At 65.1% G+C, this 12,504-nt stretch overlaps 1 protein-coding gene across 1 annotated transcript; it reads left to right on the forward strand.

Annotated features, from left to right (window-relative positions):
• Positions 1–1,599: 1,599 nt before the first annotated feature.
• ANKRD13D (ankyrin repeat domain 13D) lies at positions 1,600–12,342 on the forward strand. The gene is given in 16 exon segments (XM_068148153.1): positions 1,600–1,783; positions 3,164–3,299; positions 3,408–3,532; positions 4,411–4,456; positions 4,534–4,677; positions 5,298–5,487; positions 7,319–7,385; positions 7,462–7,543; positions 7,996–8,057; positions 8,156–8,286; positions 9,122–9,279; positions 9,370–9,546; positions 10,151–10,314; positions 10,420–10,493; positions 11,076–11,121; positions 11,123–12,342. Coding segments are annotated over 16 exon segments (1,929 nt in total). The 5' UTR covers positions 1,600–1,693; the 3' UTR covers positions 11,360–12,342.
• The last annotated feature ends 162 nt before the right edge of the window (positions 12,343–12,504 follow it).

Consider the following 12,504-nt stretch of genomic DNA (forward strand, 5'->3'; position numbering starts at 1 on the left):
CTGGAGGTGCTGAGGGGCCTGGAGCAGCTCTGTGAGCAGCAAAGGCTGAGAGCCCTGGGGCTGTGGAGCCTGCAGAAGAGCAGCCCCAGAGGGCAGCTGAGCAATGCTCAGCAAGAGCTAAAGGAGCTGTGGGGGGCAAGAGGCTGGGGCCAGACTCTGCTGAGTGGTGCCCAGGGCCAGGCCAAGGGGCAGAGGGCACAAAGTGGCAGGCAGGAGGTTGCCTCTGAAGCTGAGGAGAAAGTTGTTTGGGGTGAGGGTGCTGGAGGCCTGGAGCAGGCTGCCCAGAGAGGTTGTGGAGTGTCCTTGTGTGGAGAGCTTGCAACCCCCCCTGGGCACTGTGCTGCTGGGCAGGGTGCTGTGGGTGCCCTGCTGGGGCAGGGGCCTGGGGCTGGCTGAGCTCCAGAGCTCCCTTCCAACACCACCATGCTGGGATTCTGGAATTCTGTGTCCTGCTCTGCATCTTTGGGGTGGCAGAGGTGGCCCTGTCCCTGCCTTAGGGCCACCATGCCCAACTCCCTGTTACCTCTGAGGGGCTGCCAACCTGTTCCCCACCCTTGCACCTTGGAGGTGAGGGTGTCCTGTGGGACGGGGTCTCTGGTGCTTGGCACTCCACCATGCCTGGTAACGGTTCCCGAGGCTGGTACCCCAGTGCCCTGCTGTCCCCTGCAGTCTGCCTGGTGCCCATCATACCCGCTGGCCCTGCCACTGTGCTTAGGGCTGATTCTGGGTGCCAGTGCCCCACCATCCCCCCGCCACGCTGTGCCCGGTGCTGGTTATGGGTGCTGGTCCCTGGTGCCCCGCAGTGCCCAGATGCCAGTGCGCGGTGCCCAGTGCCCTCCCTGACCGTGACCACTGCTTATGTCATTTCCGGCTGCCGGTGCCCGGTACCCCATGACACTGTGCCGAGTGCCGGTGTCAGTTCTGACTGGCAATGTTCCCCCTCCGTGACTGATGCCCCTCCCGATGCCCGCGGCAGTTCTGCAGCCGGTGTCCAGTCCCAGTGTCAGCTCAGGGCAGCGGTGCCCGGTGCAGCCTTGTTGACATGCCTGGTACGGGTGCCAACTCCGGCTACTGGTACTAGGCATCCTCTCCCCTGCCGTGCCCGGTGTCGGTGTGTCGTCCCCCCGGTGCCAGAGTTAGTTCCGGGTGACGGTGCCCGGCGCCCCCCTCCCCCGACGCCAGTGTCAGTTCCTGCTGCAGGCAGCCGGTACCTAGTACCGGTGCCCCCCTTGCCGATGCCAGTTCTGGCAGCCGGTACCCAGTGCCCGTGCCAGTTCCAACACCCAGTGCCGGTGCCAGTTCCGGCCGCCGGTACCCGCTGTCCCTCCTCAGCGTCGGTTCCGGCTGCCAGTGCCCTGTGCCAGTTCCGGCTGCCGGTATGCCGTACCCAGCGCCGGTGCCAGTCCCAGCCCTCGGTACCCCGTGTCCCTCCTTGGTGCCGGTGCCGGTTCAGGCTGCCGGTGCCCAGTAACCCGTGCCGGTGCCAGTTCCGGCTGCCGGTACCCAGTGCCCCCCCGCTCGGTGCCGGTGCCTTTCCCCCTACCCCGGTGCCCGGTGCCGGCCCCGCCCCGCGCCGCCGCGCTACGACGCCGCCGCCGCCGCCGCCCCCTCTCGCAGCCATTGCGGGCAGGCCCCGGCAGCTGCGGCCCGTCCGGCCCGGTGCCCGCTGCGGCCCCGGGGACATGGTGTGGGGATGGCTCGGCCCGCAGACACCTTCCCGCTGCACCGGCTCGTCTGGCACAACCGGCACCAGGCGCTGGACAGCGCCCTGCGCTCCGGCACGGTGCGACCGGCACCGGCGACCGGGGACCGGCAACGGCGACCGGGAACCGGGAACGGGGAACTGGGAAGCGGGAACCGGGGACCGGCACCGAGCAGGGAGGGGAGAGGGAAAGGGGGGGGAGGGGGGGGCTGAGCCATTGGGAAATGGGGTGGGAATGAGAGGGACTTGGGGATGGGGGACTGGAAGCGCTGGGGAGGAGTGGGGGCGGTGCGGGCACTGGGGAGGACCGGGGGCACTGGGGAAGGCTGGGGGCACTGGGGAGGGCTGGAAGCACTGGGGAGGACCGGGGGCATTGGGGAGGGCTGGGGGCACTGGGGAGGACCGGGGGCACTGGGGAGGACCGGGGGCATTGGGGAGGGCTGGGGGCACTGGGGAGGACCGGGGGCACTGGGGAGGACCGGGGGCACTGGGGAGGGCTGGGGGAAACTGGGGAGGGCTGGGGGAAACTGGAAGCAATGGGAGGTACTGGGAGTGCTAGGGTGTGCTGGGAGCACAGGCACTGGGAGCACTGAAGGCGCTGGGAGCACTGGGGGAGACTGGGAGAAACGGGGGGAGGATTGAGACTGGGAGCACTGGCAGCACTAGGGAAGACTAGAAGTACTGGGAACTGGGAGTACTGGGAGAGCTGGGAGGGGGCTTGTGGCACTGGAAGCACTGAGGGAGGCAGGAGACGCTGGGAGACTGGGAGCACTAGAGGAAGATGGGGAGAACTGGAGGGAGACTGGAGTCACAAATGGGTGGGAGACTGGGGGCACTTGAGGTGCTGGAAGCACCAGAGGAGACAAGTCACTGGAGACTGGGAGCACTAGGCGGGGACTGGGATATTACAGGAGGGTAGCACCGGGGTGCTGGAAGCAACTGGGGCACTGGTGATACTGTGGGCACTGGTGATACTGTGGGCACTGGGCTAGGAGACTGGAGGTAGAGGGAGACTGGGGGCTTTGGGGTACTGGGGCACTGGGAGGAGAGGGCACCAGGAAGTTGAGGGCACTGGAAGCACTGGGCAGACTGGTGGTACTGGGACAGGGGTACAAGCCGACTAAGGCTCTGGGAACACTGGAGGTAGAGGCCAAGTGGGAGACTGGGAGCACTGGAAGCAGAGGGAGACTGGGGGGTCTCGGGCATCGGGGCACTGGGAGAAGAGAGGACCAGGAAACCAAAGGCGCTGGGAGCACTGGGCAGACTGGTGGCATTGGGACAGGGCCGATGAGGGGACTGGGAGCACTGGAGGTAGAGGCCATCTGGGGGCACAAGGTGGGCGCCAGATGCCCTCAGAAAGCTCGGGCCCATCGCTAAGGTGCCAAACTGAGGGGCACCAGAGCGGTGCAGGGTGCCAGTGCCACCCCAGGCTGGTGACGGTAGCCGTGCCCGTTGTCACAGCACGACGTGGAGCTGACAGACCCCCGTGGGAGGACCCCGCTGGAGCTGGCCGTGTCCCTGGGCCACCTGGAGTCAGTGCGGGTGCTGCTGCGGCACAACGCCAACGTGGGCCGGGAGAATGCCAACGGCTGGACGGGTACCGGCGGGCACAGGGGGCGGGGGTGCCATGCTGGGCGGGTGGGGGGGAGGCTGCTGTCACCAGCCGAGGTGGGATCGGTGACGGCGAGCGTGTCCTGCACCCCAGTGCTGCAGGAGGCGGTGAGCACCGGGGACCCCGAGATGGTGCAACTGGTGCTGCAGTACCGCGACTACCAGCGGGCGACGCGGCGGCTGGCTGGCATCCCCGAGCTGCTCAGCAAGCTGCGGCGGGTACGGCCCTGCCCCGGGGCGCGGGGCTGGGGGAGTGGGCAGCCACCCTCACACCTGCAACTGGGGTCCCACCAGGGCACAGGGGAACCTCTGGACAACCCAAGTTCTCCTAGGATGGCCATCCCCTGCATGAGCCCCATCCCCTGCATGACTCCCATCCCCTCCATGAGCTCCATCCCCTCCATGAGCCCCATCCCCTCCATGACTCCCATCCCCTCCGTGAGCCCCATCCCCTCCATGACTCCCATCCCCTCCACAAGCCCCATCCCCTCCACGAGCCCCATCCCCTCCATGAGCTCCATCCCCTCCATGACTCCCCATCCCCTCCACGAGCCCCATCCCCTCCATGAGCCCCATCCCCTCCATGAGCTCCATCCCCTCCATGACTCCCCATCCCCTCCATGAGCTCCATCCCCTCCATGACTCCCATCCCCTCCATGACTCCCATCTCCTCCATGAGCCCCATCCCCTCCATGAGCTCCATCCCCTCCACAACTCCCATCTCCTGATGACTCCCATCTCCTCCTAAGCACCATCTCCTCCATGACTCCCATCTCCTGACTCCCATCTCCTCATGATCCTCATCTTCTCCATGACTCCTAACCCTTCCATGAGCCCTCCATGACTCCCATCTCCTCCATGACTCCCATCTCCTCCATGACTCCATCTCCTTTACCATCATCTCTTCTGTATCCCCACTCTTTCCCAAGGGTCCACCTTCCCTGCCAGGCCACTCTCCCAGTTCACCCTGATCCCCACCTAGTAACCCCAGCAGAAACTCCCAGCCCTGCCCCCAGCCCTCCCCACTCATCCCATCGGGGACCCCCCACCTCCTCCAGCCCCATCAGCTGCTCCGTGACTGCCTTCATCTCTTCCAGGCGTCCGACTTCTACGTGGAGATGAAGTGGGAGTTCACCAGCTGGGGTGAGCAGGGTGCCATGGGGCTGGGTGGGGGCGCTGGGGCGGGGGCTGCCCTGCTGACAGCCGCTGGGTGCCCGCAGTGCCGCTGGTCTCCAAGGTGTGCCCGAGCGACGTGTACCGCGTCTGGAAGCGCGGCGAGAGCCTGCGGGTGGACACCACCCTGCTGGGCTTCGAGCACATGACCTGGCAGCGCGGCCGCCGCAGCTACATCTTCAAGGGAGAGGGTGAGCTCCAGCGCCCAGGGCACACCCTGGCACCCCAGAGACCCTCCGGTGACCCCGGGGACGCCCTAGACCCCATGTGCTAGAAGCGCTCCTCCGTAAGCACCACCAGATCCCAGATGGGAACCCCTTGGAGCCCCCCAGTTCCACCTTCCAGCAGCACTGGGGACCACCTCAGCCCCCACACATACTAGGGACCCCCAGTTTCCCACCAGGACCCCCCAGGGTCCACAGATACTCATGAGATGAGATGAGATGAGATGAGATGAGATGAGATGAGATGAGATGAGATGAGATGAGATGAGATGAGATGAGATGATCGCTGGCCTTGGGCATGTTGGGGTGCCACATGGTCTCTGCAGGGACCCCCCAGTTCCCCACCAAGACTTCCCGAAGTCCCCAGAGATGAGGAGACCCCTGGACTCAGAGGGGGTATCAGGGTGCCACAAGGTCCATGCAAGGCCCTCCATTTCCCCACCAGGACCCCACAAGATGCCCAGATCCTCCCAAAGATGCGGCCACCCTCAGGCTTGGGGGCGTTGGGGTGCCAGAGGGTGCCCTGGGGCGGCTGTGGGTGGCGGTGTGGTGGCACAGGGAGTGCTGACACATGTCCCCACCCACAGATGAGGGGGCAGTGGTGATGGAGGTGGACCACGACAAGCAGGTGGTCTACACAGAGACGCTGGCCCTGGCCCTCCATGAGCCTGACCTGCTGCTGGCAGCCATGCAGCCCTCGGAGGAGCACGTGGCCGGGCGGCTGACCTCCCCCATCGTCTCCACACACCTGGACACCAGGAACATCGCCTTCGAGAGGTGGGCTGCCACCCCAGCAGGCTGCTGGGGGCTGAGCTGCTGCTGCCTGCTCACCAGTGCTGTTCTCCAGGGCTCAGCACCTGGGGCCAGTTCTGTTGAACTCCTCCAGCAGGAGCAGGGAGGTCATTGTGCCCTGTGCTCAGCACTGCTGAGGCCACACCTTGAGTCCTGTGTCCAGTTCTGGGCCCCTCAGATCAGGAAAGATGTTGAGATGCTGCAGTGTGTCTAGAGAAGGGCAACAAAGCTGGGGAGGGGTCTGGAGCACAGCCCTGTGAGGAGAGGCTGAGGGAGCTGGGGTTGCTTAGCCTGGAGAAGAGGAGGCTCAGGGGAGATCTTCTTGCTCTCTCCAACTCCCTGAAGGGAGGTTGTAGCCAGGTGGGGGTTGTAGCCAGGTGGGGGTTGGTCTCCTGTCCCAGGCAGGCAACCAGCACCAGACCAAGAGGACACAGTCTCAAGCTGTGCCAGGGGAGGTTTAGGCTGGATGTTAGGAAGAAGTTCTTCCCAGAGAGAGAGATTGGCCATTGGGATGTGCTGCCCAGGGAGGTGGTGGAGTCCCCATCCCTGGAGGTGTTTAAAACCAGCCTGGATGAGGCACTCAGTGCCATGGTTTAGTTGATTGGATGGTGTTGGGTGACAGGTTGGACTCAATGATCTCAAAGGGCTTTTCCAACCTGGGGTATTCTGTATTCTGACTGTGGTGAGGAGATCCAGAACCATGGAATCGTTTTGCTTGGCAAAGCCCTCATGGAGTCCAAGCACTGAGGCAGCCTCATTCAGTCTGCAGGTGACACCCAGTTGGGTGGCAGTGTTATCTGCTGGAGGGGAGGGAGGTTCTACAGAGGAATCTGGACTGGTTAATCCTGATCTTAGGTGAGGCCAATGGTATGAAGTTCAACAAGGCCAACAAGACCAAGTGCCAGATCTTGCATTTGGGTCACAACAGCCCCGTGCAAGGCCTCAGGCCTCCAGGGGCAGAATGGCTGAAAACTGCTGGAAAAGGACTGGGGGGTTGGTGACAGCAGCTGGAGATGAGCCAGGGGGTGCTAAAGTGGCTAGAAAGGCCACCAGCCTCCTGGCTTGGATCAGCAAGAGTGTGGCCAGCAGGAGCAGGGCAGGGATTGTCCTCCTGGACTGGGCACTGGTGAGGTTACAGCTGGAATCCTGGGGTCATTCTGGGGCTCCTCACTCCAAGAAGGATATTGAGGAGCTGGAGCAGGGCCAGAGAAGGGTAACAAAGCTGGGGAAGAGTCTGGAGAACAGGGCTGGGGAGGAGCAGCTGAGGGAGCTGGGGGTGTTGAGCCTGTAGAAAAGGAGGCTGAGGGGAGACTTCTAGCTGTCTGCAACTCCCTGCAAGGAGGCTTGAGCCAGGTCTGGGTCTGACAAGACAAGAGACAGCCTGAAATTGCCCCAGGGGAGGTCTAGGTTGGACATGAGGAACAATTTCTTGCCCTTGAGGGTTGTCCAGGCCGGTCCCAGGTTGCTGCCAGGGCAGTGGTGGAGTCCCCATCCCTGGAGGGGCTTCTGAGCTGTGGAGCTGTGGTGCTGAGGGCCAGGGTTTGGTGGTGCCCTGGCAATGCTGGGTTAAGGCCTGGACTGCATGATCCCGAAGGTCCCTTCCGACCCAACCCATTCCATGATTCCATGAGCCTTGCAATCCGGTGGTGGGCTCTGGCACGGTGACCAGCTGGGGAGGACACAGGACCAAGCAGGGCAGGGCAGCGCCAGGGCTCCCGCGGTGGAACCCTGGGACGGGCAGGAACCACTTGTGCAGGAGGAGCAGCAGCATCCAGGAGCGCCCCCAGGGGCGCCTGACACCGTCCCTCCCCACCAGGAACAAGTCTGGCATCTGGGGCTGGCGCTCGGAGAAGATGGAGGTGGTCAGCGGCTACGAGGCCAAGGTGAGCACAGCCAAGGCAGGGGGGGACAGAGGGAACCCCCCCAGTGCCCAGCAGTGCTGATCCTGTCCCCTGGCAGGTCTACAGCGCCAGCAACGTGGAGCTGGTCACCAAGACCAGGACCGAGCACCTCTCTGACCAGGACAAGTCACGCTGCAAAGGTGAGAGCCCCGCTGGCCAATCAGGGAGGCCCCTCCTGGTGCAAGGCCCACCCCCTAGTGCAAGGCCCACCCCCTAGTGCAAGGCCCCACCCCCTAGTGCAAGGCCCACCCCCTAGTGCAAGGCCCCACCCCCTAGTGCAAGGCCCACCCCTTTCCTGGGGGCGCTTGTGGCAGGCGTTGGGTGCCATGCTGGGTGTGGCATGGCAGGTGTGGGGCACCATGTGGGGTGTCACCCATCAGCAGTGGGACACTCTGGGTGCTGGGTGTCACCCATCAGCAGTGGGACACCATGTGGGGTGTCACCCATCAGCAGTGGGACACTCTGGGTGCTGGGTGTCACCCATCAGGTGTGTGTCACCATTCAGGGTGCAACCTGTGTCACCCCAGGCAGCCATGGGGTGCCATGGTGACCCTGCCCATGCCCACCTCAGCACCCACCTCTCCCCATCCAGGCTCCAAGACTCCCTTCCACTCCTTCCTGGGCATTGCACAGCAGCATGGCACCCACAACGGGGTGAGTGGCCGGGCCAGGGGGTCCCCCGGGGTTTGGGGGCACCACCCCACTGCTGGGGGACCCCAGGGACAGGGCTGAGGGTGCCAGTGTTACCACAGGTGCCCGTGCCGCAGGCTGCCAGCCCCACCAACCCCACTGCCATCACTCCTGAGGAGTACTTCGACCCCCACTTCGACCTGGAGGCTCGCAACATCGGGCGCCCCATCGAGATGTCCAGCAAGGTGCAGAGGTGAGGTCCCCACCCCAGGGTGGCACCGGGCCAGGGCTATGGCACCGGCGTGGCAGGCAGCTGATGGGGGGGAAAGAATGGCACCGGGGGTGGCAGGACCCATAGAGGTGGTGATGGGGTCCCAGAGAGGTGGCACCGGGGTGTGAGGTCCTTTGGGAGTGGTGACATGGTCTGAGGGGATGTGGCACTGGGTGGCAGGACCCATGGAGGTGGTGACATGGTCTGAGGGGATGTGGCACTGGGTGGCAGGACCCATGGAGGTGGTGACATGGTCTGAGGGGATGTGGCACTGGGTGGCAGGACCCATGGAGGTGGTGACATGGTCTGAGGGGATGTGGCACTGGGTGGCAGGACCCATGGGGGTGGTGACATGGTCTGAGGGGATGTGGCACTGGGTGGCAGGACCCATGGAGGTGGTGACATGGTCCCAAGGGATGTGGCACTGGGTGGCAGGACCCATGGGGGTGGTGACATGGTCTGAGGGGATGTGGCACTGGGTGGCAGGACCCATGGGGGTGGTGACATGATCCCAGGGGATGTGGCACTGGGTGGCAGGACCCATGGAGGTGGTGACATGGTCTGAGGGGATGTGGCACTGGGTGGCAGGACCCATGGAGGTGGTGACATGGCCTCTTGGGACACGGCAGTGGGTGCCAGGACGCGTAGGACAGGGCTGGGGTGCCAGGGGAGGTGGCAGTGGGTGACAGGACCCACAGGGGTGTTAGTGCGGTCCCGTGGGACACGGCATGGGGTGCCAGGGCCCAGCAGGCAGTGCTGGGGTGCCAGGGCAGGCGGCGCTGTGGGGGCAGCCGTGCCCACGCGGGTGCCCGCGCAGGTTCAAGGCGACGCTGTGGCTGTGCGAGCAGCACCCCCTGTCCCTGGCAGAGCAGGTGACGCCCATCATCGACCTCATGGCCATCTCCAATGCCCACTTCGCCAAGCTCCGCGACTTCATCACCCTCAAGCTGCCCCCTGGCTTCCCTGTCAAGATCGGTAAGGGCGGGGCGGGGCAGGGCGGGGCGGGGCGGGGCGGGGCGGGGTGCCCGCCCCAGGGTGGCACCGCTGACCCCTGTGCCCCCGCAGAGATCCCTCTCTTCCACGTCCTCAACGCCCGAATCACCTTCAGCAACCTCTGCGGCTGCGACCAGCCCCTGGGCTCCGTGCGGGTCTGTGCCCCCACCCAGCTCCCTGGCGCCCACCCTGCCGGCACCGACCCCGCCGGCACCCGGCCCTCCGGCTCCCAACCTGCTGGACCCAGAGGTGAGGCTGCTGGGGGGTGCCCTGTGGTTGGGGCTCTCCAGGAGGTGGTGGTCATCTCAGGATGCGGGGTGCTGGCAAGTGTGGGGAGGTCACTGGGCGCTGGAGGTGCTGTGGAGGTGCCAGGGCTGGGGGGTGGCAGGGCCTGTGGGTTCTCTGTGGGCACGGGGTGGCCTGGCCGTGGGATGGGGATGTAGGGTGCTGTGGGGCGCTCAGGAGCACAGGGCACACATGGATGTGGGGTGCTGTGGGTGCAGGGTGCTGTGAGGTGCTGTGGGGTGCCACAGGGTGCTGTAGGGTGCCACAGGGTGCTGTAGGGTGCCTGTGGGCACAGGGTGCTGTGGGATGCCGCAGTGTGCAATGGCTGCAGGGTACTGTGGGGTGCCATGGGGTACTATGGAATATCATGGGGTGCCATGGGGACACTCTGGGGATGCCATGGGGTGCCTTGGGACACCATGAGATGCCATGAGGATACTATGGGGATGCCATGGGGGTGCCACAGGGATCCCGTGGGGATACAATGGGGGTGCCATGGGGATGCTATGGGGACACCATGGGGTGCCACGCGATGCTGAGGGTGCCCCGTGCCCGGGCGGGGCGGCAGGCTGGCCGTTCCCGTGCGAGGTGGAGGCAGGGGTGTTCGAGGTGCCAGCCGGGTACACGGTGCTGGGGGCGGGGCGCAGCGAGCCGCTGCGGGACGAGGACGATGACCTCCTGCAGTTCGCCATCCAGCAGAGCCTCCTGGACGCCGGCACCGAGACCGACCAGGTACGGCCACTCCCTCCCCCTGGTTGGCCGGGCTGCGCCTTCCTGTGCCTTAGCCACGCCCCTAAGGGCACAAACCCCACCCCTCAGCCCCGCCCCTCCCCGCAGGTGACCATTTGGGAGGCTCTGACCAACACCCGCCCGGGCGTGGAGCCGCCGCCCTATGAGGAGCAGCTGGAGCGGTGAGGTTCCGCCCACCCGGCTGGCAGTTGGCCAATGAGGGAGGCCTAAAGGGGAGGGGTCTGGGGTGTGGTAAAAAGGGGGCGGGGGGGGGGGGGGTCTGAGGTGGTTCAAAAAGGGGAGGCCCTGGATATGGCTAAACGGGGAGGGGTCTGGGGTGTGGTTAAAAGGGAGGGGTTCAGGGTGTGGTTAAAGGGGGGGTGTCTGAGGTTGGGCAAAAAGGGGGGGCTGGGTGTGTTTAAAAGGGGAGGGGCCTGGGGGGTGGCTAAAAGGAGGAGTCTGGGGTGTGTCTAAAAGGGGGGGGTCTGGAGGGTGGCTAAAAGGAGGAGTCTGGGGTCTGTCTAAAAGGGGGGGTCTGGAGGGTTGCTAAAAGGAGGGGTCTGGGGTCTGTCTAAAAGGGGGGGTCTGGAGGGTGGCTAAAAGGAGGGGTCTGGGGTCTGTCTAAAAGGGGGGGTCTGGAGGGTGGCTAAAAGGAGGGGTCTGGGGTCTGTCTAAAAGGGGGGGTCTGGAGGGTTGCTAAAAGGAGGGGTCTGGGGTCTGTCTAAAAGGGGGGGCTTGTCTAAAAGGGGGGATGTGCCCCACAGGGCCCTGCAGGAGAGCATGCTGCTGCAGGCCGGCCCCAGTGCTGACCCCACCGAGGCTGGGCCCCCCCCCTGGGGCAGGTGGTGGTGGCGGCACTGACACTGGCACGGGCTCTGGCACGGGCACAGGCACCCCCCCAGCACCCGCGGGCTACGGCAGCTTCGCGGAGCAGCTGCGCTTGGCCATGGCGCTGTCGGAGCGGGAGCAGGAGGAGCGGGAGCGGCGCCGCAGGGAGGAGGATGAGGAGCTGCAGCGCATCCTGCGGCTCTCCCTCACCGAGAAGTAGCGGCGGGGACGCGCAGGGACAGGGATGTCCTGTGTGGGGACGTCCCGCGTGGCCACAGTCCACACGAGGACAGGGCTGTCCCGCGTGGGGGACACCTCGTGTAGTGGTGGAGAAATCTCGCGTGGGGACACTCCACACCGGGGCAAGGGTGTCCCGGGTGAAGACACTCCACGTGAGAACAGGGGCATCCGGGGTGGGGGACCCCTCACATGGAGATGGGGACATCCCACGTGGGGAGGGACACCCCCAAGCAAAACGAGGACAGCTCAGGTGGGGACACCCCACAGGAGGAGGGGAATGAATGTGTTGTGTGAGGACACTCCCTGTCGGGACAGGCGTGTCCCACCCGGGGACACTCCACCTGAGGACAAGGATGTCTCACGCAGGGACACCCCACGAGGGGACAGGGACATCCCACAGGGGGACTCCCCACATGGGGCCAAGGACCCCCCCACCCTATCCAGGGACCGCCTGGCATGACCTTTCCCTGGTGACAGCCCAATGTGGGCACCCCAAGGACACCCCACCTTGGGCACAGTCACGCCTGGGGACCAGCGGGTGCCAGAGTGTCACCCCCGTGCCAGGTCCCCCCCTGATGTTGCTGGGGGCATTGATCCAGGGATCCTTCTCTCCCAGGGACTCCCCCAATCGAGGGATCTTCCCTCACCAGGCTCCAATCTCAGTCCAAGGACCTTCACATGGGGGGGCTGTGTGGCACTTTCCCCCCCCGCCCAGGGGCACCCCTATTCCCAAGACCCCCACTCCAGGGCCCCTCATTTTCCTTCAGTGTTGATCCCACAAAGGACAGGAGGGACCCGGGGTGGGGGTCCTCCAAAGACACCCCAGTGTGGGGCTGGGCAGGGACCCACCCAGGCCTTCTCCCACAGTGTGGGGGTCCGGGGGGTGGGTCCCCAAATGTCGGCAGGGTGTCCCCAAATGTATGTACATAACATATACATATATATATATATATATATAGACACATGGCTGTGTGCCCACTGTGCCTGGGGGGGGGGGGCCTAATTTATTCTTGGGGACCCCTCCTCCCTGCCCAGGGAGAGGGTGCTTGGCTGGGGACAATGAGGTGACAAGGGGCTTGGAGTGGGGGTGCTGTCCCAGGGCACCTGGGGGAGCTGTGCTGGCAT

The sequence above is a fragment of the Melanerpes formicivorus genome, unplaced genomic scaffold (genome assembly GCF_026170545.1).
Source record: "Melanerpes formicivorus ecotype bairdi unplaced genomic scaffold, bMelFor1.0.p_v2 SCAF_16, whole genome shotgun sequence".
In the NCBI taxonomy this organism is placed as follows: Eukaryota; Metazoa; Chordata; class Aves; order Piciformes; family Picidae; genus Melanerpes; species Melanerpes formicivorus.